Raw genomic sequence first — 25,633 nt, 5'->3', positions numbered from 1 at the left:
GGGAGAAAGTATTCTCCCATGTACATGGAATGTCATGTATGGCATTAGCATGTGTATGTGTACAGTATGTGTGTGTGTGTGTGTGTGTGTGTGTGTGTGTGTGTGTGTGTGTGTGTGTGTGTGTGTGTGTGTGGTGTGTGTGTGTGTGTGTGTGTGTGTGTGTGTGTGTGTGTGTGTGTGTGTGTGTGTGTGTGTGTGTGTGTGTCTGTGTGTCTGTGTGTGTGTGTGTGTGTGTGTGTGTGTGTGTGTGTGTATGTGTGTGTGTGTTTGTGTTGTTACGCTGGTATAGCAAAAATGACCAGCAGGATAATCTGTTACGTTGGTGTGGGGAAGAGATCTAGGGAAGATAACATTTGCTTCGCGAACATACCATAACATTCACACAGTAGTTGTTAACCATTCATAGTAACAGTGTTGTGAATGCATGTGAAGTATACAGTGACTTTCTGCAGTCTCAGCTGAATATGGTAAAGGTGGACCTTTACCATATGGATTTCATGGATTTAATGTATTCATGCCAGTCTGGCAGTCCCACTCCACAGCTTTGCACTGAGAATACACCATGGAAAATACTAGCTGGGAGCCAGCTACATCTATTCACAATATTGTGACATTTCATTTTGACAGGGTCACCAGTTTGTTTCCTTCACAAATTTTCCTACAGTACTTTCCTTTTTTTTTCTTCTTTTTTTTTGTAAAGGTTATTATTTTTGCATTTTATTTTGGATGGGAGAATGTAGAGAGACAGGAAAGATAGGGCAGAAAGAGGGGGAGTGCCGCGAGACATGACAGGAATTGGATTCAAACTCGGGTCCTCCTCACGACTCACAAGGAGCATGTGATCAGTGCACAACTGGCTAGGCCACCAGTCAACCCCTACTTTACTTTATTAATATGTATTGTATGCAATAGTAAAACTTACACTACCATGAAGAATCAGGATGTTGTTGAAAAGTGTGGATCCGTAGTCTACCCTCTGTACCCTGAGCTTGGCTAAAGCTTAGTGTATTTACAAGAGGAATCCCCTTGAAGTAGCTGTCCATCTTGGGATTTGTGAATTCTGTGGGAGATCAGTGGGTGTGTAGTCTAGAGTCTAGACCTACTACTGTGTTAAGTCCAAATTGCAGCTTATGCCCTATAGAGGGGGCTCTATAGTCTTTTGAGTTTGTATATTAAACACTAAAAGTGAATACTAATCTCTCCTTTGTCTATGTCTGTTTATAGACAAGTTAGATAACCGTTATATGGTTAGTAAAGATTGCTGCTGAAATTCGGATGTCAGATAATCTTGGGTTTAATTGAGGGTATCAGACTGAACGGGGCCCCAGTGGATACTAATGTTCCATAGGTGGTTCTGTTATCATATGATGTTGCTTTGGAGTAAGGGGTTATAGATAGGGTAACTTAAAAGGAAATTGTTGATGATTTTCTGACGTAGTTACTTGGCAGTTTGAAGACCATATAGGCTACAGTATAGGTGGAGCCTCTTTAAATCAGAATTTACTATCTACTATGGCTTGTGGCATGAGAGTGAGTTGTTGTATGTCCTTACCAGGTCTGAAATACAGGACAGAGTTGATTCCCCTGTAAGCTGCCAAACCGAGCCCTAAGACAGAGCTATGGTGGATCTCGTACTCATGTTGCCTTTTATGGACCTGTGTGTGTGTGTGTGTGTGTGTGTGTGTGTGTGTGTGTGTGTGTGTGTGTGTGTGTGTGTGTGTGTGTGTGTGTGTGTGTGTGTGTGTGTGTGTGTGTGTGTGTGTGTGTGTGTGCGCGCGTGCGTGTGCGTGTCTGTGTCTGTGTTTAAGTGCATGCAAGAGCGTGTTGTTTGTGTCTGCTGAACTAATGGCAGATGGGTCTGGGATTGTTCAACATTGTGTCTGTCTCAGACACGAAAGAGGAAAAAAATAAAAGGTGTGCTTGCTTCTGTTTGAAACATTAACACAAAAAATTATGAATCGATTAGAAAGATACTGAGTTATTTCAATATCCAATAATATTCTAGAGATGAGATGAGAGATGAGATGAGATACTTTATTAATACCAAAGGAAAACTGTGGCGTTACAGCAGCACAGTGTAAGAAAGTGAAAGTTACTTTAAAACATACATTCCTATAGATATGGATGAATTATATACTGTAAGTGAACAAAAGTTCATTTATTTAGGTACAAAATAAATAGGTCATGGTTTTAAGCTATGCACTTGAGGGAACCATTTGCTGCATGTCACTTCCCGTCTCTCTCTCCATAAGAATCCTCTCCTTGTTTCCTGTCTCTCTCCACTATACTTCATATTTTATACTATACTATACCAGACCCCAATGTGCAAAAAAGTGCTAGATTATCTTTGTGTGTGTTTTTTGTACTTACTACAGTTAGTGTGATGTGTTGTTATGGGGCCCAGAAGTCTAATCAGCTTCCTGGATCTGAAGTCTGTCTGAGTATACACAGCCTGAGTGTTCAATTATGGGTCAATTTAATCTTTCACAATCGCTGAGTTAACTTAAAGCAGAGGATTTTACTGTGCAGAGATCAGAGTGAAACTGGACCATGACATTGTGGTATGTGTCAGGCGATGGTATGTGTGTGTGTGTGTGTGTGTGTGTGTGTGTGTGTGTGTGTGTGTGTTATCTCCACATGATTTCAATGCAATTATACTGAGTTGCTGAACTGTGAACAGTGAACTTGTGTGTTGTTCATCATCTTGCTCAGTCTCTCTCTTTTACGTCTCTCCCATTCCTGTTTTCCCCCCAATAGTTAATCCCCCTCTCCCTTTCTCTCTCAGTGGAGAGTCTGGCGCAGGAAAGACAGAGAACACCAAGAAAGTAATCCAGTATCTGGCTGTTGTGGCTTCCTCCCACAAAGGCAAGAAGGACACCAGTGCTGTAAGTATCACGTGCATGTACTGCACTGTAAAGCAGCCATTTGTGTCGAAAGTTGTGTCAAATCTCCCTTTTTCTTCACTTTTTTTGGACACTATTTTACAACATAGGTTTACAACATTTACAACCTATTATACTTTATCGTATGACAGCGTCGCAGACCAAAAGTAGCAGATCTATGAGCTCACATCCACGACGCGGTGTGAGCTCATAGATCTGCTATTTTAGGTCCACGACACTGTCGGATGACAAAGCGTAAATTAAGCATTACGCAGTAGGCCTACGTGGGAAACTGCTCTATTTAATCTTGTATCGCCATTTCCTCCAAATAAAGGACGTAAAGGGACAACAGTTGGCCTACGTGAGTAAAGGGGAATGCCTGGAGTGTTTTTTTGCGTGTGGTGTTTGTGTGTATTCCTTCCTTAGGTTAAAAACTGCATGCGAGATAGTACTCTCACTGAGTTACAAGACTAATTCAATTTTGTTTTGGTTTACACCAATGGTTTTTCTCCGGTCAAGATCCCAAACGTTATTGTTCTTGAGCAACACAGGTTCAGGAACAACACAGGTTTTGACAACAACATCACTGATTTCAGTTTAGGCATCTTTTTTTGTACAAAACAAGAGCACAAGAGTGCCCTCTGACTGCATGATATATGCTGTACTACTGAATTGCAGTCAATTTTCCAAATCCAAATGTTTCATTAAGACGGCCCCTGTACTGATGGAGCTGATGTTGTTCTTCGCTTTACCCATCTTCCACGATCACCCTTTCACTGCCACTGGAAGGACATTGGAACCCTGCCCCACCCCTGACAGTGAAAGGGTCCATCACAGATCAACTACTGTAGCACCGTGTGAGCATGCCCATCTCCTCTTCTTCCTGTCTATATCAAACAAACAACATCGTATCCTATACCACTGGTTCTCAGCGTCCGGTCTGGGGACCACCAGCGGTCCAAATGGGTTATCTCTGGGACCCCAATCTACACTGAAACATCTGCAGTGTTAATTTAACTCTCACAGTGTACAAATGAAACCAAATGGACCTCGTTCCATTTGTACACTCTCAGGGTTACAGACCTTGTATCGGTCCATTTGGACGCCTGGTGGTTCCCGGACCGACGCTGAGAACCAGTGCACTAGCTGTTGTGTGCTACCATAGGGAGTGTCGTGGCCATTTTGCTCCGTGGATTTCTTGTGGAGCACCTTGTGGTTTGCACAGTGTGGACTTTCTCAAACTCTTGTGTATTTGTGACATTTCCTGCTGGAAAAAAAAACAGCATGCATGACTAGCACAATACATGCTGGGTATACCAGTAAGACCAGCACATGTTGTGTTTTGGTGCTGGTATGCTGGTGACCAGCATGGTATGCTGGTGATTGGATGCTGGTGATGGGATGGTGGTGGTGATTGGATGCTGGTGCTGGGATGCTTGGTAAACTGTGATATTACTCTGGTCAACAGTAATAGATTCTGAGAACGTTAGCCTGTTCACCAGGGTGGGATACTGGTGTGCTAGTCAGACAACCATATCAAAATCATTCTAAAGAAGTCAGAGCACATGAAAATATTACAGTGCTTGTACGGTATAGGAATGATATGTCAATAGAGACAAGATTTTCATAAAATGATCTTGATAGAAATTATGAAAAAGCTGTGAATATTTCATCTTTCCCCTTCAGCATGTTGTTTTGCCCACTTGTGTACCTGGTTGAAAAAATAGAATCATGTGGACACACACACACACACACACACACACACACACACACACACACACACACACACACACACACACACACACACACACACACACACACACACACACACACACACACACACACACACACACACACACACACACACACACACACATACACACGCACAGAGACAGACAGACAGACAGACAGACAGACAGACAGACAGACAGACAGACAGACAGACAGACAGACAGACAGACAGACAGACAGACAGACAGACAGACAGACAGACAGACAGACAGACAGACAGACAGACAGACAGACAGACAGACAGACAGACAGACAGACAGACAGACAGACCCTCTTCTAGATTGGCTAGACTCCTGCTGAGCCACAGCGTAAAAACATTTTTGGACCACACTTCAGAGGAGTCCTGAGTAGGACTGAGTGTCCTGAATCTGATTCCCTGGCTGTGGTTGATGTCTGGTGTGTTGGTTTGGACGTTAAGGATTAACTTCTAGGTCATGTCAAAGTTTGTCTTTGTCATTGACCTGCTAACCCTCAATCGTAATGAGGTGGACAAAGTACTCGGACAGATACTCTTGGTCAAATTTACTCCACTACAAGTAAAAGTAGCTCAGTCAAAATGTTACTCAAGTAAGAGTAAAAAAGTCATTGCTTTTAAATATACTGTATTCAAAAGTACATGCTTTGAAAAATACTTAAAGTACAAGTAAAAGTAAAAGTAGAAGTACATTTCTTAATTTTTATATCAACGAATTGCTGTAATGTTTTCACAATGAATTTATAGGACCTTGTAACTCTTGTTTCAGATAAGTACTGTAACTCTCTGAAACCACCTGCACTGCATGCACTAATGTGCTTGCTTGTAGAACCACTACATTATACAAAGCCTGCAGAAACACATAGAAAAACATAGAAATGACTGAGGAACCAGAACTAAATACTTTTACTCCTATACACCTATACAAGATGTACTGTAACAAAGAGGCGAGCGGAGGGGGAAGCCAGAAACACGGCTAGTGTGAGAGCAGAAGTTAGGCCAATTGCATTTTAGGGAAGAAAAATAAATTGCCAACCTAAAGGCAAAACCGCACCAATGCAACTAGTCGCAACTCCTTGCAACAAAACCATTTTAAGGTCAACCGCACCAATGCAACTCCTTGCAACTGCCATTGGGGATAATGGTTGCAAGTGGTTGCAAGTAGTTGCATGTTGCAAGGAGTTGCATGGCGAATCATTGGTATGGATGTGGAGTGGGCTTAAAAGTACTTTACAGCCCTCCTAGAAATGTACTCGAGTAAAAGTAAAATATTTGTCTTGGAAATGTACTCAAGTAAGAGTACTAAGTATCAAAAAAATCTAATTCTCAAGTTAAGTACAGATCCTCAGAATATGTACTCAAGTAAAGTACTCAAGTACATTTACTCCGTTACTGTCCACCACTGCGTATTCCTGAGAAAGAGAGTGTTACTGTACAGAGAATATGCTGCCCAGGCTCCCACGGACATTGACCAAACAAGAACAAAATTAGAATTTTCTTCCTGGATTGCTCCCTCCTCTCCAGTTTACAATGTCTCTGCTCTCTTTCTCTTCCTCCATGCTTCTCTCTGATTCTGCTTTTCTCTCATGCACTCGCCTGGAGTGATCTGAAATAGAGGACAGACCTTCGATTCTCTATATCTGCTAAAGTATTAAACAGTGTTAGTGTAAGTAACCTGTTCTGTCACCTTATATCTCTTCCTTTCTATTTCTCTGCTATTTCCATTTTCATTCCTGTCTTTCCCTCAGTGACTGAAGCCAACAGGACTCTCTGCTTTCCTTTGCCAACTCTGACCTGTATCTGGTCATCTGGTCTGTATCTAAACTCATCTTCTTAACTATTGAATATAGAACTGAGACACTTTTTTAATTAAATCAAATTTCATTCTGATTAACTTTACTTTCATGACACCATTATTATTGTCCTCATTTTACTTCTTTTTAAAATCTGATCACAAAAGATCACAAAGTCTACCAAAGTAGCAATTGTGCGCTTCTTCTCCGCTGCATTTAAGCACGGTCACAGGGTAGCTGAAGGTCTCTTTTTAAGAGAGCGTGTTAGTAAGTTAGATGTCTGGTGTTACTGATGATGCTGGTAGGCTGATGTGGGCCCCTTTGATCAGGTGGATTAGCGCAACACTGAGCGAAAGGGTAATCAGCCATCGCCATGCTCCTCTTATGCACTCGCAGCCTCCACACACTGGAACTGCAGCTGAAACACATCCACAATGTGTGAAATTATTGAACTTTTCTCCTTTCCTTCTTAATTCAGTGGGAATTTGTTTACCTTTTAGCTCTATGTATTTCTACTGCTGAAAACATTCACTAAGAGCTGTTTAGGTATTTAATCAACATATTGATTTGAATAGTTTGATTCAAATCAATCAATCGTTTAATTTTACCATAGAATCTCAATGGAGATTAGGTGATTCAAATGACAGCATCTTTTTTCTTTTACATCATTTGCCTTTGAAATGTATTTTTCCACTTTTCACTGTTACAGTCATTCTCCAACTCACCCCTCCACAACCCCGTTCAGCACCTCCACATCCTACCGTACCGTACCTGTGTATATCACCAGTTACTGTTTAATGACATATTTCTGTTTACCTATGTCCAAACCAGGGCGAGCTGGAGAAGCAGCTGTTGCAGGCCAACCCTATTCTGGAGGCCTTCGGAAATGCCAAGACCATCAAAAATGACAACTCCTCTCGATTTGTGAGTTTACCCACACAGGAAAACGTTTTGAGTATGACGCTAGATTTCAGAGTGTCTATTAATTGTATGAAGGTGATCATTCAGTCAACATCATCAACTGCTGTGTTTGTATTTCATAAATCTTGTGTAAACCATCATTCCATCCATAACCTCCACATCATCTTTCCTACAGGGTAAATTCATCCGTATCAACTTTGATGTAAACGGGTGGATCGTTGGAGCCAACATTGAAACCTGTATCCTCATATCGTGTAACAGTCAGTGATGCATTGCTCCCGTTCAGCTCTTACCCTGGAAAACACACTTTGATCAGCGAACATTAACTCTAGTTCCCAAAGGCTGATTTTGGCTTCTCACAGATTCCTGTAAGAAGCGTCGATGCCCTGCATGGTAAACACTGTGGTGTGTCTGTGGCACCTCTTGCACCGTGTGTGTGTGTGTGTGTGTGTGTGTGTGTGTGTGTGTGTGTGTGTGTGTGTGTGTGTGTGTGTGTGTGTGTGTGTGTGTGTGTGTGTGTGTCTGTGTGTGTGTGTGTGTGTGTGTGTGTGTGTGTGTGTGTGTGTGTGTGTGTGTGTGTGTGTGTGTGCGCGCGCATTTGCGGGTGCATGGGTGTCTGTCAGATTAGAGATTCAGCTTAACATTCCTTTGGCATCATCTTTAATTGGATACCGAGTCGATGAGCCTACACATCAAATTAACAAAACATCTCACTAGAAAAGTATCCTGACACTGGTTATTTCTAGTATTGTTTACAGAATGCCTCATCTACAGTATACCATATGTGAGATCAGGTGATGAGAATTCTTGTCTTATCTCTAAAGTATGGTGTTTCACTTTCCTCCTGTACGTTGATGGTCTCTGATGTGTTTTGAACCACGGTTCTCCAGTGGTGTGGATAGAGGACCCTCCATCCTCTGTGGATGTGTATTGTCCTTAACAGCTGTTTGCTCTCAGACCTGTTGGAGAAGTCTCGCTGTATCAGACAGGCCAAGACAGAAAGAGCCTTCCACATTTTCTATTACATGATTTCTGGTGTCAAGGACAAGCTCCGTGGTAAGCTGCAGTTGCATCTAAATGACAACTTTTGTTCTTTTAGTAACTTAAGCCCTATATGTTGTACAACAAATAGTAATAATAGGGATTTACAAGCTTACAACATGTCACATTGTGACACAGAAGGTTTCATAATGGCTTGTCTTTTATGTCATACCCAAAATATGTACGTCGGTTTGAAAGTGTTTAATTGTTGTAAAATATACCAAAAGGCAAGTTAATTTAATGGTGATACAAGTCAGTTCAGGTCTGCTGCTGGTGTTTGGTTAGATTGCTGCTTCAGTTTACTTGATAATATTATACTTTGTATTACATTTTTATTAGTTAACACATTCTGAGTAAGTTTGTCAAATGAGAAGTGCTATCTATATTGTATTGATTTATACTAGCCTTCTGTCATTGCTATGGAATCAGGCAATGTTGAGAACAGCTGAAATCTTGTGACCCCAAACATATACATATTTATTCTACAACTACACAAACCAGAGTCAAAGACAGTGCACGCACACGTGCGCGCGCACGCACGCACGCACACACGCACGCACACACACACACACTCACTGTGATCTCTGTAAATCTTCTGTCTTATATTTCCAGAGGAGCTGCTACTTGAGGACTACAAGAACTACCGTTTCCTGAGTGCAGGCAATGTTTCGATCTCTGGCCAACAAGATGATGAGATGTATGAGGAAACCATGGAGGCTATGACAATCATGGGCCTCACCGAAGAGGAGAGAACTGGTACCAACCATAGCTCTGATTTGATTTGGGCTTTGCTACAATGGGATAGAATATGATACGATAGAATATGATAGTGAATAGGTTAGAATGGAATGGGTTGAAATGATGGGATGGTGTGTAGATGGATGGGGTGGGATGAGAGTTTATTCTTTTATGCAGCCATATTTAATGTTGAATATTTGTCGTCACCAATGTCAATTCCTGTGTTGCCAATGACGATAGTTCTTTCTGATTCCTATCATGCCCTGGGTCTTTTCTCTCTCTTCCAGGTATCCTGAAAGTGTGTTCCTCAGTAATGCAGCTGGGAAACCTTGAATTCAAGAAAGAGAGGAACCAGGAACAGGCCACCATGCCAGACAACACGGGTTAGATGCTCCAGTGTCATAAATGTTGTACAATTGTCTTTATATTACACATAAATGAAGACGTATACCCAAATTGAATAGTTGTTCTGATTTTAAAATAATAATAATTTACAACATGCTAAAGCAACCTTTGTTGCTTGCCCCTTAGATGGATTTGTAAATATACAAATATATTTCATATTTAATATTTGTATATTGAATATATTTTTCTCTCTTCAGCGGCCCAGAAGGTGTGCCATCTGCAGGGCATAAACGTGACAGACTTTACCCGTGCCATCTTGACACCACGCATCAAAGTCGGCAGAGAGGTTGTACAGAAGGCTCAGACCAAAGAGCAGGTACCCGAGTCGCTGTGCTGTGCATGCTGGGACATTTTCCAGACACAGTGAAAACATTATTTTCTGTATTCTTGACAGTTAGCTAAGATTATATTTGTTTGGGTTTTCACTTGAAGTACATCATTCTTGATATTTACCAAATTGAAATGGGTACAGCGTAATTCTGTAGCCCCTTTATCTTTTGCTGTTCACAGGTTTATTTTCCCCACCAATGGTATCAAGAATTGTGTTAATGTATTGATTAAATGCTAATCACAGGTCTAAAATCAAATCAACTATCAATGCTTAGATAACGTAGATAACGTGTGTGTACCGTCTGTCAGGCTGACTTTGCTATTGAGGCCCTGGCAAAGGCCATGTTTGAGCGTCTGTTCCGCTGGCTCCTGGGTCGGGTCAACAAGGCCCTGGACAAGACCAAACGCCAGGGAGCCTCGTTCCTGGGGATTTTGGACATCGCCGGCTTTGAGATCTTTGAGGTAATGAGATGGTGATGATCACACGTGAATCACAAATCACTAAGCTCTACTAAGTGTCTACTAGTCTAGTGGTATGTGAGGTATGCCATGTAACTCCTTTCACAGTGAAGCACACATTTCGTTGCAAGCCATGTGATTGGCTGTTTGGCTCGAAACACCGTAAAAGTTAGCCTGGTTCCAGACAAATCTGCCATTGCAAAAACAATTGCCCTTGGCAGATTAGGTCTGGCCCCTCTCAATAGAGATTGGATTTCTCTTGCTCCGAAGTTGTGAGGGACTAATCAGGGCGTAGTATCTACGCAGTGATATTAGTCTGGCCATGCCAGGCTACGTAAAAGTAGCCTCACTGTTGTGGTGAAAGCTTTTTCCTTATGTTGCATGTCATATTAAAATTAAACATAAAGTAAGCTATGAAAATGCACGTTTGTCCCACCAGAAGTGTATAATTATTTGCCTTGAGTGTTCACCTCCCCTCTTCCACCTCCCTCTTGCAGGACAACTCATTTGAGCAGCTGTGCATCAACTACACCAATGAGAGGCTGCAGCAGCTCTTCAACCACACCATGTTCGTCCTGGAACAAGAGGAGTATTCAAGAGAAGGCATTGAGTGGAGTTTCATCGACTTTGGCCTCGACCTGCAGCCGTGCATTGAACTCATCGAGAAGGCGGTGAGTGGGAAGCCACTAAGATATATTTTTCAAATTAAGGTTAAACTACTGATCATCCACAGCATGAATATTTTTGTGCTATATACTGTAGTGTGCAGCACACTGAAAGGTGGCTAAATTTAGTCAAGTCTACCTCCTTTCTGCAGAACAACCCTCCAGGCATCCTTGCTCTGCTGGATGAGGAGTGCTGGTTCCCCAAAGCGACAGACGTCTCCTTTGTGGAGAAACTCATGAACACACAGGGCAACCACGTGAAGTTTGCCAAGCCCAAACAGCTCAAAAGCAAGACTGTGTTCTCTGTGCTTCACTATGCAGGGAAGGTGAGTGTGACAGGTTACCCTTTTGACCAAGAGGTTTCTGAAACTCTCATAAAGTTTGAGAAAAGTAATGGGAGTGGGGAGGGTGCGTAAAATTAGAATGGAATGGATCGTCTTCTTTATGAACTGGTTCTACAAATATCTATTTCCAGAAGATAATGGAATACATCATGTTTTGTTGTTTGTTTGTTTTGGTTTCAGGTAGATTACAACGGAGATAACTGGCTGACAAAGAACATGGACCCTCTGAATGACAACGTGACAACTTTGCTCACCAGCTCCTCAAGCACCTTTGTGCAAGACCTCTGGAAAGATGGTGAGAAACCAAGGCTCAGCTGCTTCTGTTTGCATTTGCAAGGAAGTCAACTGTCAGTGAGAATGAATCGTTTTTAATCGATTTTTGGCAAATATAATTGCCTATATTTTCGCTGAATGTTCACCTATTCTGTTCCCTATTATGATGTGCCCAGAATCGGGATGGTAGAGTTCATGTGGTTATGTAAACAAAAGCACAAACAAATGCAGGTTAATTTACAAGTATATAAAATATTGTTTATTTTCTGAACAAAGATATCATGGTGAGATATATATTGTCCTGACACTCTTTTTCTCATGTTAGATATCTCACTTTGGAATGAAACTCTTCAATTATAAAACAAACAAAAACACATCTTTGCTTCACACCTACTGTACCATCTTGAATGAACACATATAGACTTGTTGAATAATACATTGAACTGTCCCGTGTGACAGCGGACAGAGTGGTGGGACTGGATACCATGGCGAAGATGTCCGAATCAGGGCCTAGCGCTGGTTCCAAAACTAAGAAGGGAATGTTCCGGACCGTGGGACAGCTCTACAAGGAGTCTCTGACTAAGCTCATGACCACTCTGCACAACACCCAACCAAACTTTGTCCGATGCATCATCCCCAACCACGAGAAGAGGGTAAAGAAAAATGCACTGGCACTCTTCCAACTGTTCCTGTCTTTGAAAACCTTTCTTTAATCAGGAGGAAATAACTTTAGAGGATATTTGAGGGGTTTTCTTTTCTTTCTACATTTTTATTATGAATAATAAAAATTATGCAATCTTGAAATGATGCATTTAAATTGTCACTTAAATGTGTCACTATTGAAGAGAGATTGTTAGTATTGTTTAATTTTTTTCCCACATAGACACATATATAAATGAATAAATACTTATTCCTGTTAACCCTGATCTCAGGCAGGGAAGCTAGACGCCAACCTGGTACTGGAGCAGCTGAGGTGTAACGGTGTGTTGGAAGGGATCCGTATCTGCCGACAAGGCTTCCCCAACAGAATTCTCTTCCAGGAGTACCGTCAGCGGTGAGTGGTATCGCTGATTGGATTGCACTCTTGCCAAATCAAATGAAAACTGGATGCACAGTGTGTAAAAAAAAACCTTTCCAAGTAGAGCCCTGCACAGGATTGTTTTCTAAATGACGCCCCATCCACTCCCGCTGGATTTCTGACCATTACCACATGTTCCTGCAATGGTTTCAACCTGCCCCACCCGTAGATTGTTTCTTACCTCCCGCTCCCAACCGCAGGAAAGTTCAAGCTCCTGCAACATTTCCATTGGTACTAAAACAAACAAAAACAGAATGAGAGAGAGGGCAGGATTTGACATTTTCAGCACCACGGACAGAGACATTAGGTACCCCAGTTGGCTGGGCTAACTGCTACTTCCTAGGCTATTATGAAAGCAAAAGGACACTTTGGTAGAGGTTTGGCTTGTGTGCTTACCTTGTGATGATGTAACTAGTCTATTTTTTTCTTGGCCAAAATCTTAAGCTTTTTTAATACAAAACATCACAACTGTTATTAGGCTGCAGCAGAGCCTACAAAAACAAAATGCACTATTATTCACAGTAACTTGAAATGCTGTTATAGCCTAATGACGCATATCATTTATATGAATTACTTTACTTTAAAATGGTAGGGTAAGTGATATTTTTTGGTTAAAACAATCAGATCAGATGCTGGTTGCAGTTTGCATACTTCACCATGTTGGATTCGAGGTGACTGTAGGCGAGAAGAGCCTGGATGAAGTGAAGGAGGATGGTGCCGCGACATGATATGTTGCCATTTATATCTGGCTTTGTAGGTTTGCTTATTAAGCAATCTTTTGTTTACGTAAGGCACCAGCACCACTCATGTAATGAGCGTATATCATCCTGTGAGATTTGCGTTGGGTGCTGTGGGATCCCAATCCCAATCCCAATGCAGTGCTCTACCTTCAAAGTAATATTAAGACATCCAATACTTTTTTTTGTTTTACCATGCTGTCTTTCTTTCTTTCTACCCACTTCACAGCTATGAGATCCTGGCTGCGGGTTCTATTCCCAAAGGTTTCATGGATGGCAAACAAGCCTGCTGCCTTATGGTAAATGGACTCTGCAAATCCCAGCATAATGTAGCTTGGCATTTTGAGTTATGTGGTGCCGATGACAGTGTAGGCACTAATATACCAAAGGAACACATACCAAAATGACACTTACTTTCTGTATGTAGATCAAGCATCTGGATCTGGACCCCAACCTATACAGGATTGGCCAGAGCAAGATCTTCTTCCGTACAGGAGTGCTGGCCCAGCTGGAGGAGGAGAGAGATCTGAAGATCACGGTGGTCATTATTGCTTTCCAGTCCCAGGCCAGAGGCTTCCTGGCCAGAAAGTGAGCACATGGAAACAAATATGTTTATGTCATTTCTTTTGTTTTAGTGTAATGTATGTATGTGGAACAAAACCTTGAACATGAGAAACATTTACTTATACTGTGATATCTTTTAAAGGGCATTTGCTAAGAGGCAAGCGCAGCTGACAGCCATGAAAGTCATTCAGAGGAACTGTGCTGCCTACCTCAAACTCAGAAACTGGCAGTGGTGGAGGCTCTTCACAAAGGTAAGATCCTAGACAATGATATACGGATACATTTAATCTCATATTTTAGCATTTTTTAATTAATATTGTAATAATAATATAATATACCATGATACAAATTCAAAATGTCTTTAATCCATTTTGAAAAATTAATATCGTCCATTCTACTTGACTACAGGTCAAGCCTCTTCTGCAAGTCACACGTCAGGAAGAAGAAATGAGTGTTAAAGAGGACGAACTGAAGCTGGCCAAAGAAGTTGCTGTAAAGTTTGAATTTGAAATGAAGGAGATCACCTTGAAACACACATCGGTAATTGGGACTTCCACACACATTCTGTTCTTAATGTTGTATAACGTTTGAGGCCATTTTAGTAGTCATTTTGTGCCCTTGTTTGTTTTTAATTCACTTGAGAATATTGTGTGGGATGAGTAATAGCAACCCAATGATTAATCTCATTGTATGTAAGGCACAAGTAGAACTCTAAAATGGTAGTGAGGCATCTTATTCTTCGTCCCCGCCAGGTTCTGGAAGAGAGGATCGCGCTGCAGGAGCAGCTGCAGGCAGAGACAGAACTATATGCTGAGGCTGAGGAGATGAGGGTTCGCCTGTCATCAAAGAAGCAGGAGCTGGAGGAGATACTCCATGAGATGGAAGCAAGGCTGGAGGAAGAGGAAGACCGTGCTCAGGTCCTGCTGGTGGACAAGAAGAAGATGCAACAACAGATGCAGGTTCGGCTGTATTGTTTGTGGTGGTGTCATGGTTTTAGTTGGGTTTAGTGAACTGTGAACCTCTGCACGTGTTCTGCTCTCCCGGTGAAACTCCTCTCGATGTTAAAAGAAATGGCTCCATGTGTAACGAAGGAGCCATGTGGTTGTGTAAGCCCTCCTCAGGATAAATATGGGGTTGTTAGTGAAGCTGACTGTATTATGCATGTGGAATTCACAAGGACTACATTTAAGAAGACGTTATTAAAGCACTGTCTGAGATAGTGAACACCAAATATAAGACAAAACTAATAATTGGGTCTCGTCTTCTACTTTTAGGATTTGGAGGAACACCTGGAAGAGGAGGAGGACGCACGTCAGAAGCTGCAGCTGGAAAAGGTCACCTGCGAGGGCAAGGTCAAAAAGCTGGAGGATGATGTTCTAGTGATGGAGGACCAGAACAACAAGCTGCAGAAGGTCAGTGATTAGATGATACATAACATCATCCTCACTGCCCAATTGCCTTCATAGGAGAAAGTGCCCTTATGTCTACATAATTTCTCTCCTATATATCTCTCTTGCCGAACCAGTTGCTCTCAATCAGTACAAAGGCTTTTATAGGTAATTTAGTTTTCTGGATTTAGCGAGAATCAAAGGAACTAGTGTATTTAACAAAAAGCCTTGAAAGTATGATGGGGCTAACAAAGTCATTAGCACTCACAAATAAGTAAGGCTATGTCACACTTTTAACAACAAACAGCAGCAGAAGGTAACAGATGCGTTTCCAAGACATGTGGGTGTGAAGTCAGAACTAGCACATCACGGCAGCTTGAGCTTCTATTGATAGATATTTTTGGGTCTTTTCTGCCTTTATTGATAGTACACAGTAGAGAGTGACAGGAAACAGGGAGTGACACGCAGCAAAGGTCAAACCTGTGACTCGCCTTCAGGCTGCTTTAGTGCCTATTGTGATATGAGCCTTAACCACTAGACCAGCGGCGCCCCGGTTGATAGGCTTTTAACGGGTTCATCTATCAACATTTTCAGGGTTTATCTATAAATCATTATTAGGGATGTAGTGATTCCCAATTCGACACTATTTGCGATATTGGGTTCACAATACCTTTTTCTCACAAAATGAAATTCCAGACAAATGACTGAAATTTTTTATTTTACATTACTAATTATTATCATCCATATGTTTTACTAATATGTAAATTATATAGGCTCTTTATAGTAAAGTGGAGGATTGTTTATGTAAATGTAGTGATGTAACACACTTTATCTCATCCTTCTATTCCCTGTTATACTCGCTGCACTCCCTGGAGGTACACTCCTTCCGCAAGTGGGAGAACGATTTTAACAATGAATATATCGAGGACGACTGGCAAGAGGCCATTCTGTTAAAAATGTTTCACCTGTAATAGATTAAGAGAAACACAATATCCATTCTTCACAGACTGCACATTATGATACCAAACAAAATGGACCGTTCAATATCTCCTCTGTGTTCTAAATGTCGTACAGATATTGGGACTTAATACCACTACTTTTGGGAATGTAAGTGAATATCCAGGTTTTGGGGTTATGTGGCACGTGAGCTAAGCGATATTTTTAAGGTTAAAATAAAGAAGGATCCGGGAGCTTTCATCTTGAGATTCCCCTCAAAAGAGATTAATTTTACATCCTCACAATTTAAGTTATTTGATAAATTCCTACTATTAGCCCAAAAATGCATTTTGATTAATTGGTTTAAGGATAAGCCCCCTACCGTACAACTCTGGTATAAAGAGATTTTTGGTGAGGGATTGTGTGCAGTGTATCCACAAGTTTCCTAGGGTATGGTGGGCATCACTTCCTGTCGATTTGATCCCTGATACCTGATCAAATCGACAGGAAGTGATGCCCACCGTACCCTGGGAAACTTGTGGATAGAGGCAACAAAGCTTCCTTTCTGAAGTTCTGGGCACCGCTGCTGGATTATTTTCCCACCAAAATCTCTCGGATCCTTCTAAAAGGTCCCCTTAGATAGACTTTGAAAAAGACCTGGGAAATGTGAATAGGACTTCTCATGTGGTTGCTTTTTGGTGCTTACCTCTACAGGTGATCTGTTTGATAATGAGCTATATGGAGTGTGGTGGCTTGTGTCTTATGTGACTGGCTATGTTTCTTTTTCTTTTTACTACTGATGGTGTTGATATGGAACTGGAGGAACCCCCTGTCCTCCGATAATTAATATGCAAACTCTGTTATTCAGTTTGCATGGGTGGTTGGGTAGAATGGCTATATTAGGGCACCTGCCCTTAATGTCTGTATGGCCCTGCTGAGGCTCACTTGGAATCCTAATAAGCGAAGAACCTGGAGCCTTTTTTGGTTTCTATCTGTAGGAGAGAAAACTGATGGAAGAGAGGATTGCAGACTTCAGCTCAAATCTGGTCGAGGAAGAGGAGAAATCCAAGAACCTAACAAAGCTCAAGAATAAACACGAGTCCATGATCTCTGAACTGGAGGGTAACTGCCTTTTATTCATCCATAATGTGTTAAATGAGCTCAGAAATCAGTTACTTAAGTTCCAGTATCACAATCAGTACCATCACCCTTGGTCCAGAAATATTCCTCATTAAAGGAGTAGTTCACCCAAAGAATTACTCAAATGCAGGTCAATTGAGGACTCCGCCGGTCATCAAATCATTGGCTTAGTAATGCGATAAAAATCTCCATGAATTCAAGCCTTCATGGGGTGTGTAATTGATAGAAAATAAGTACTTTTTTTGGGTCTACTACTCCTTTAAGTTGTTTACTTTTAGCTTTGTTTGTCCTGATATATGTCTGACTGCATGCTGTACCTTACAGTCCGCCTGAAGAAGGAGGAGAAGGGTCGGCAGGAATTGGACAAGGCTAAGCGCAAGTTGGATGCTGAGTCTAATGACCTCCAGGAGCAGATCGCTGACCTGCAGGCCCAGATCGCTGAACTCAAAGTACAGCTTGCCAAGAAGGATGAGGAGCTACAGAATGCTCTGGCCAGGTGAGACGTAGCACTGTTAACATTGTTTCATGTTAATCATTTGGTTATCTGAAGGACAACCCCTCCTATATACACCAACGCATAAACATCTGCTCCCAAATAAGCAACTTATCAGCATCCATCCGCTCTTCTCCTCTGAAGGCTAGAGGACGAGTTGGCTCAGAAGAACAACGCCCTGAAGAAGATCAGGGAGCTGGAGGGACACATCTCAGACCTGCAGGAAGACCTGGAGTCTGAGCGGGTGGCCAGGAACAAAGCTGAGAAGACCAAGAGGGACCTGGGAGAGGAGTTGGAGGCCCTCAAGTCTGAGCTGGAAGACACCCTGGACAGCACTGCCACCCAGCAGGAGCTGAGGTTTGTTGAGAAAGACTGAAGACATGTTTCTTATTCAAAAACTATTGATATCTGTGTTGATGATTATATGTTAACTATGTTAGCACACATTTTCATTGAGAACTCAACAATGATTGCACTCTGCATTACAAGCATAGTGCAAGGGTCAATACTACAGCTTCCAAGTGTTCTCCTGAATGTTTACGCATGATTTAGAAGAGCAAGGTTTGAAGAAACATACGTAAAAGATCTCTTTGTATTTACCTGGTTCAACAACAACAACCCATCTACTTTTTCCTCCGTGAAGAGCCAAGCGAGAGCAGGAAGTGACCATTCTGAAGCGAGCCATGGACGAGGAGAACCGGACCTTTGAAGCCCAGGTCCAGGAGATGAGAACGAAACACACTCAGGCTGTAGAGGAGCTCACAGATCAGTTGGAGCAGTCCAAACGAGTAGGTTCCCACTGTTCCACATTGTTGTGACAGGATCTCTTTCTCTTGTCACTGAGATCTCTCCCCTGATCAGGGAGATGCGATGGGAATCCCCTAGGGTAACCCACCCCAGGGGTCCCTCATTGATAGGTGGTCAACCTCTGGGTTTCCCACCCTCGAATATGACGTGAAAGCCCCTTTGAATTTTCTTCACGACTCAATAGTTTTCAATAATTAAAAACAAAAACAAACAATTGAGGGCCTTGATGTTACTTTCTTAACCCCCTCCCCCCTCCTCCTCCTCCTCAGGTGAAGTCGAACCTGGAGAAGGCCAAACAAGCCCTGGAGAAGGAGACATCAGACCTGACAATCGAGGTGCGCTCGTTGAATCAGAGCAAGCAAGACGTGGAGAACAAGAGGAAGAAGGTGGAAGGTCAGCTGACCGACTTGCAGACACGCTTCACTGACAGCGAGAAGCAAAAGGCCGAGCTGGGAGAGCGCTGCTCAAAGATCACTGTGAGTCACAGTCAGTTATCGTCACTGTCGGGCTGAAACCTTTTATGTCCAAAAATCATGATTTTTTAGGAAATGTAAAAAAGAACGTGTGTTCCAATTAATCCAATGTAGTTATCATTTAGTCACAAGCTCTTCTTTTTTCGTTGGTTAAATATTTAGAAAACCCAAGACACACTTAACCACTTTCACAAATCTTCTTTAGCAAAGATAGCAGATCTACAAGCTCACAACACATCGCGAAGCGTTGTGAGCTTGCAGATCAGCTATTTTGTTTTACTTTTGTGTGACACTGTAGTATGATGATGATGATGATGATGATGATGAAGTAGGGCATTCATTTAGGAAATATTGAGTTATGAGGTTTCTGCCCAACAGCAATAATATCATAAAGAATGACCTGAACAGTAATCTTCACGTTTACCTCCATGCAGATTGAACTGGAGAGCGTCACAAACCTTCTGAATGAAGCAGAGGTTAAGAACGTTAAACTCAGCAAAGACGTGGCCAGCCTGTCCTCCCAAGTGCAAGACGGACAGGTAATGGAAGCGAATTGATGGTGGACGTGGACATCTGATTTGCTAAGCTTACTAGGACTTGCTGTGTGGCGGGGTTAAAGCGCTGATGATCCGTGACTTTGTGCTCTGCAATAGGAGCTGCTGGCTGAGGAGACACGTCAGAAGCTGCAGTTCTCCACCAAACTGCGTCAAGCAGAGGATGACAAGAACAGCCTGCAGGAGCAGTTGGATGAGGAAATAGAGGCCAAGAGGAATGTGGAGAGACACGTATCCACCCTCAACATCCAGGTCAGGGCTCAATATGGCAAAATTTTAATGACAGTTCACAACCACAACAAAAAAGTCTCAGAATTACTGTCAGTTTAGCTAGTGTCACATGCCTTTGTGTCATTGTTTATCACAACCAGTATTGAATCCATGTTTTGTCCACAGCTGTCAGATCATAAGAAGAAGATGGAGGAACTATCAGGTAATGTTGAGCTACTGGAAGAGAACAAGAAGCGCCTGCAGAGGGATTTGGAGGCAGCCAACACTCAGTTCGAGGAGAAGGCCTCCGCCTATGACAAGCTGGAGAAGACAAAGAACCGGCTGCAGCAGGAGCTCGAGGACATCTTGATGGACCTGGACAACCAGAGGCAGAATGTGTCCAACCTAGAGAAGAAGCAGAAAAAGTTTGACCAGGTACCGTAGATCAATGTTTCCCAAACAACAATTTGTATGGGTCGCGAGTAAATATTTTGTAGTGTCTTCCATTTAGAAAAATATATATTTTAAAATATTGTAAGTAAAAAAGTAAAAAGAAGTATTGAAAATGGCAGATCTACAAGCTTGCGACGCATTGTGAGCTTGTAGATCTGCTATTTTCACTAGTTTGGGTCCTGGACAAACTTCTGATTTCTCTTTTGGGTATTGAGCTAAACAGTTTGCGAACCACTGCCGTAGATTATGTCTGTCCCAGAATGGTTAACTCTAACTTTAACAACACATCATTCATGCATGGATCCTTGTTCCCTGTCTCCTCCAGATGCTGGCTGAAGAGAAGAGTATTTCCAGTAAATATGCAGATGAGAGAGATCGTGCCGAGGCCGAAGCCAGAGAGAAGGAGACCAAGGCCCTTTCCCTTGCTAGGGCTCTAGAGGAGGCTCAAGACTCTAGAGAGGAGCTGGAGAGAGCCAACAAGGCCCTGAGGGCTGAGATGGAGGACCTGGTCAGCTCTAAGGATGACGTGGGCAAGAGTGTGAGTTTGAACTCCTCTCTTTTCTTTATCTGTAAAATTGTCCAAATTTGTATATTGTATGAAACTGTGAATCATATTTTAATAATATTCTATTTTCAGTAATTGCAAGCTCTGAGCTTGTGCTGAAGGGAGGCCATCGTTCATTAAAGCCTCTATTCCAGCAATGTTAACCCCTTCATCCCGATTCATCTCTAGGTCCATGATCTGGAGAAGGCTAAGCGAAGCATGGAGGCCCAGGTTGATGAGATGAAGACCCAGCTGGAGGAGCTAGAGGATGAGCTCCAGGCAGCCGAGGACGGCAAGCTACGTCTGGAGGTCAACATGCAGGCCCTCAAGGCCCAGTTTGAGAGAGACCTACAGGGTCGAGACGAGATGGGAGAGGAGAAGAAGAGGCAACTTGTCAAGCAGGTAGAGAATGAATGTTAACTTATCTCATGTTAAAAGGTCTGATCTCGGGTGCAAGTTGCAACACAATTGTTGCTATCATCCCGCCTCTCTGCCCTTTGATTTTTCTAAAAAACAGCAAAAATGCAAAGGAACAAATCTTCTCTATCCCCTGAAAGGCAGATAATCTGATCTGTCCATTACTGAACGTAAAGAATATTGATGTAAATATATTGTATGTGCATGTTAACCTCAGGTGCGCGAGTTGGAGACAGAGCTGGAGGATGAGCGTAAGCAGAGAGCCAGTGCAGCAGCAGCCAAGAAGAAGCTAGAGGGTGACATGAAGGACCTGGAGGGACAGATTGAGACAGCCAATAAGGGACGAGAGGAGGCCATCAAGCAGCTCAAGAAGCTCCAGGTAAGAAGGACTGATTGTCATTGATAGAGCAGCTATCAGCTAGCAAACATTTAAATATAAATTAATACATGAAAATTATTTTCCATTCTGTTTGCTTCAGTTTGCTTCCTTGTTGTTTCACATGTACTGTAAAAGCACTCTCTCAAGGTTATTATAGTTTTCGTTCGTTTTAATTTTTATTTCGTTTTGAGTTTTGTTTGCAATTTCAATTTAGTTTTGATTCGTTTTTATTTATTTGTATTTTTGCAAAGGCTTAGTTTTAGTTTAGTTTTTATTAGGTTTAGAGTTAATTTAGTTTTGATTGAACAAGTTCAGAAAATTTGCCAAAATTGCAGATCTACAAGTGAGCTTGCAGATCTGCTAGTTTTGCGACTTTTAAAGATTTATTTACAAAGACTAAAATTAAGGACATTTTTCTCTATGATTTTAGCTTGTCTTAGTTCGTTTTGTTAAAACAGTACAGTTTCAGTTAGTTCAAATTTTGTAATGCCTCGTTTTTATTTTTGTTCCAGTTCTACTTTTCGTTATTTTGTTTTTTTATTTTTATTTTGTTACTTTTGGTCAACTATAATAACCCTGCACTCTCTGTGTCATCATCAGGGCCAGATGAAGGACTACCAGAGAGATCTGGATGATGCCCATGCTGCCAGGGAGGAGGTGCTGGTTACAGCGAAGGAGAGTGAGAAGAAGGCCAAGGGTCTGGAGGCTGAACTCATGCAGCTGCAGGAGGTAACTAGTGCTGTCACGATTACAAAATTCAAGTCATACAAATAATTGTGATTAACGATTAAATTGTGTTTTTGGCATTGAACATTGGAACATATTAATCAAAAATGTATTTCGGTTTGCCTTTTAGGCAGATATGACAAATAATTAAATTGCCTATAAAAGGAAATTACTGACATATTTAATAATTTTATACTTTCTAAAAAATGTCACGAAGTGACACGTAGTAAGCTTTTCTTATTTTTTTACCATTATGCAAAATTAATTGCGATGATCTCAAATATTAGACGATTATGTAATAATTGTGACAGGCCTCGAGGTAACACAGTGGCATATTATAAATAAAAACACACCGACACAGACATTACATGCATCACAAAATGTGAGTTGATTGACATATATTAAATGTGTAGGACATGGCTGCAGCTGAGAGGGCACGCAAGCAGGCAGAGGCAGAGAGAGATGAGCTGGCTGATGAATTATCAAGCAATTCATCTGGAAAGTGAGTAGGCATTTCATGCTGGTGATGGCTGTGAATTTACCATGTTCCTTGTCCTTTTCATAATTTGGCTAATGAAGTTAAAATGTTTTACTGCTAATACTGCTATTGTTGTTATGGTTGCATACAGTGTAAAGGTAGGTACACACCAAGCCAACGTCAGGACGTTGATTAGCGCCTGTGGCCGAAAATTGGTAGTATAATGTATGGTGTGTACACCGCTGTCACCTGTAAGTGGTAGTGAGGTTGGTCAACCCAATTCAAATGTTGAATCAGCGTCAATAAGACAGGACGGAGGGGGGTAGAGGGGGGGCTCTCTCTTGCATTTGCCCATATATATATATATATATATATTATGTCTGCTCTCCTGGGATGCAGGTCCGCCTTGGCAGATGAGAAGCGTCGCCTGGAGGCTAAGATCTCTCAGCTGGAGGAGGAACTGGAGGAGGAGCAGAGTAACATGGAGATCATAAATGACAGGCTGAGGAAGAGCACACAGCAGGTAGCAACATCACTGACTTCACAAGTGCCTTCAGAACGTAAATCATCTGTCCTTCAAATCTGTCACTGTGACTAGATGTTCTCTATAAGACCATTTCTCATCTCCTGTGACACACTTTAGAGCAGTACTTTCTTTCTCTCACGTGGTGTACGTGTCCCTCAGGTGGACCAGCTCAACGCTGAGCTGCAAACAGAGCGCAACACATCCCAGAAGAATGACAGTGCCCGGCAGCAGATGGAGCGGCAGAACAAGGAGCTGAAGTCCAAACTCCAAGAGATGGAGAACCAAGTCAAGTCCAAGTTCAAGTCCTCCATCTCTGCTCTGGAGGCCAAAGTGGCTCAGCTTGAGGAGCAGGTCGAACAGGAGAGCAGGTTCATGATTCTAATCCAATATGATGCTTTAAGAGTCAGTGCTTCTAACAGTAGAAATGTCCACATCTTAATAACTTTAACACTGGCATCCCTGTTTTTGGCATGTCATTATAGGTGAAAATGTAAAAAACTAAATGTCGGAATTTTCTAAAATAGTTAAAATAGCAGATAAATAAGCTCACGTGTCGTGAGCTTGTAGATCAGCTATTTTAATTATTTGTAGTACGACACAGAAAAAGGGCTTAAGTGGTTAATTTGTAAATCGACAGTCAAGATAATATGTTTGAAGCTTTTTACCAATGTAAACTCAAGTTTCTTTAATTCACGCGCATACGTGAATATTCATTACATTATCTTTTGACTCCTGTAACATAGCTTGGCTTCCCAATGCTCGCCTACAAATGTACAAAGAATAATAAAGTCACTCCATTTCTCATCATTGCCCTATCTTTTTGGAATCAGGGAGAAGCAATCAGCTGCCAAGGGTATGCGTCAGAAGGACAAGAAGCTGAAGGACTTGATTATCCAAGTGGAAGATGAGCGGAAACAATCTGAACAGTACAAGGATCAGGTAGGAGTTAACCTTGTTCCCAGGCTATTCTCACAAGGACAACATCCTGGTAAAAGAAGCTATGGTAGAAAGTGTCCATAGGACAGAACTTGTCGTATATACTTCCCCCGGAAGCTGACATGTCTTTTTCGACCAATTACGACAATGTAAACAGATGTGCAAAGCATCAACCTTGGGTAGTACTTCCTGTAACTTCCACTTAGACACTTTCAATAACAGTTCTTTCCCAGTGTATGTATATACTTACATCAAACCAATCACCTGTGAATTTGGAGAAAACTCTCTTCTTATGCAGTGCTCTATTTGCTGGGAGGGATGGGGGGTCCATTGAATGTCTATGCTTTTCTGTTTTATCCCTGCTTCTGGTCGGACTGACTTAAATACCTGCATTTCATTTTATGAAATGTAGACTGTCTGCTATTTATGTTTAATAATATCACAATTTAGCAATTTAATTAGTAATGTTTGTTAAGAAAATGCAACCGCCTCTGTTTTCCTCAAAATGTAACCCTGTTCTTATGTATTGTCATCATTCTCATGTCATAATGTCCATCTTTCCCCAGGCGGACAAGGCCAATGTTCGCATGAAACAGTTGAAGCGTCAGCTGGAGGAGTCGGAGGAGGAGTCCCAGAGAGCCACCGCCGCCCGCAGGAAGCTGCAGCGTGAACTGGATGAGGCCACAGAGGCTAGTGATGCCATGGGCCGCGAGGTCAACACCCTGAAGAGCAAACTCAGGTAACACACAGGGACAAAGGATGACGTTTCTCTTTCTCTGTGTGATTCTGTTTGAATATGCTGCATTCATTGTGGTGTATTCGGCAGAGACACTGTCAAATGCACAAAGAAATCTCTGTCAAAGGCAAAAGACATAACGGTTTACAATATATGATTAGAGGGGTAAATAATTACTGTATTTCACAAATAATCAGCTGTTGTAGAGTGTTATTTGTTTTTCATATTGGTGATAAAGAAATAAGGCTTTCTAATAGTTTAATGTGTGACACAAACTATTATAAACCCTTCTGGTACATGTGTGAAGGTAGTTTAATTATTAGCATGTGATGTTGGTCTTTTGCAAAAGAAAATGTTTTATTTGATTTTATTCATTTCAAGTAGCAATGCAAAAGTACTCACAGTACTGTTCATTTTTAAAGCAAACAAAAGCAGTAGGATT

The 25,633-nt window shown here is 41.8% G+C and overlaps 1 protein-coding gene across 4 annotated transcripts in view; it reads left to right on the top strand.

Moving 5' to 3' along the window:
- Positions 1-25,633, top strand: part of myh11a (myosin, heavy chain 11a, smooth muscle) — a 43,205-nt gene that overhangs the window by 15,323 nt on the left and 2,249 nt on the right. For 3 of the 4 annotated variants that reach the window (XM_080444837.1, XM_080444839.1, XM_080444840.1), the window contains exons 5-40: positions 2,786-2,885; positions 7,272-7,364; positions 7,537-7,600; positions 8,319-8,417; positions 9,015-9,158; positions 9,428-9,523; positions 9,743-9,861; positions 10,185-10,337; positions 10,832-11,005; positions 11,152-11,325; positions 11,524-11,638; positions 12,076-12,269; positions 12,549-12,670; positions 13,661-13,730; positions 13,859-14,019; positions 14,138-14,246; positions 14,404-14,535; positions 14,748-14,954; positions 15,270-15,407; positions 17,318-17,441; positions 17,784-17,955; positions 18,097-18,309; positions 18,596-18,740; positions 19,029-19,235; positions 19,667-19,771; positions 19,886-20,038; positions 20,183-20,431; positions 20,775-20,987; positions 21,183-21,395; positions 21,628-21,789; positions 22,390-22,518; positions 22,929-23,017; positions 23,393-23,516; positions 23,679-23,887; positions 24,350-24,458; positions 25,022-25,194. In XM_080444837.1, coding sequence (XP_080300963.1) covers positions 2,786-2,885; positions 7,272-7,364; positions 7,537-7,600; positions 8,319-8,417; positions 9,015-9,158; positions 9,428-9,523; positions 9,743-9,861; positions 10,185-10,337; positions 10,832-11,005; positions 11,152-11,325; positions 11,524-11,638; positions 12,076-12,269; positions 12,549-12,670; positions 13,661-13,730; positions 13,859-14,019; positions 14,138-14,246; positions 14,404-14,535; positions 14,748-14,954; positions 15,270-15,407; positions 17,318-17,441; positions 17,784-17,955; positions 18,097-18,309; positions 18,596-18,740; positions 19,029-19,235; positions 19,667-19,771; positions 19,886-20,038; positions 20,183-20,431; positions 20,775-20,987; positions 21,183-21,395; positions 21,628-21,789; positions 22,390-22,518; positions 22,929-23,017; positions 23,393-23,516; positions 23,679-23,887; positions 24,350-24,458; positions 25,022-25,194 — 5,253 coding nt within the window. Of the gene's footprint in view, positions 1-2,785; positions 2,886-7,271; positions 7,365-7,536; positions 7,601-8,318; positions 8,418-9,014; positions 9,159-9,427; positions 9,524-9,742; positions 9,862-10,184; positions 10,338-10,831; positions 11,006-11,151; positions 11,330-11,523; positions 11,639-12,075; positions 12,270-12,548; positions 12,671-13,660; positions 13,731-13,858; positions 14,020-14,137; positions 14,247-14,403; positions 14,536-14,747; positions 14,955-15,269; positions 15,408-17,317; positions 17,442-17,783; positions 17,956-18,096; positions 18,310-18,595; positions 18,741-19,028; positions 19,236-19,666; positions 19,772-19,885; positions 20,039-20,182; positions 20,432-20,774; positions 20,988-21,182; positions 21,396-21,627; positions 21,790-22,389; positions 22,519-22,928; positions 23,018-23,392; positions 23,517-23,678; positions 23,888-24,349; positions 24,459-25,021; positions 25,195-25,633 lie in introns of all 4 variants that reach the window. The other variant, XM_080444838.1, reaches the window with a different exon arrangement.

The sequence above is a fragment of the Gymnoscopelus braueri genome (assembly GCF_963280865.1).
Source record: "Gymnoscopelus braueri genome assembly, chromosome: 2".
Lineage (NCBI taxonomy): Eukaryota > Metazoa > Chordata > Actinopteri > Myctophiformes > Myctophidae > Gymnoscopelus > Gymnoscopelus braueri.
This window is presented reverse-complemented; position numbering and strand designations above follow the sequence as displayed.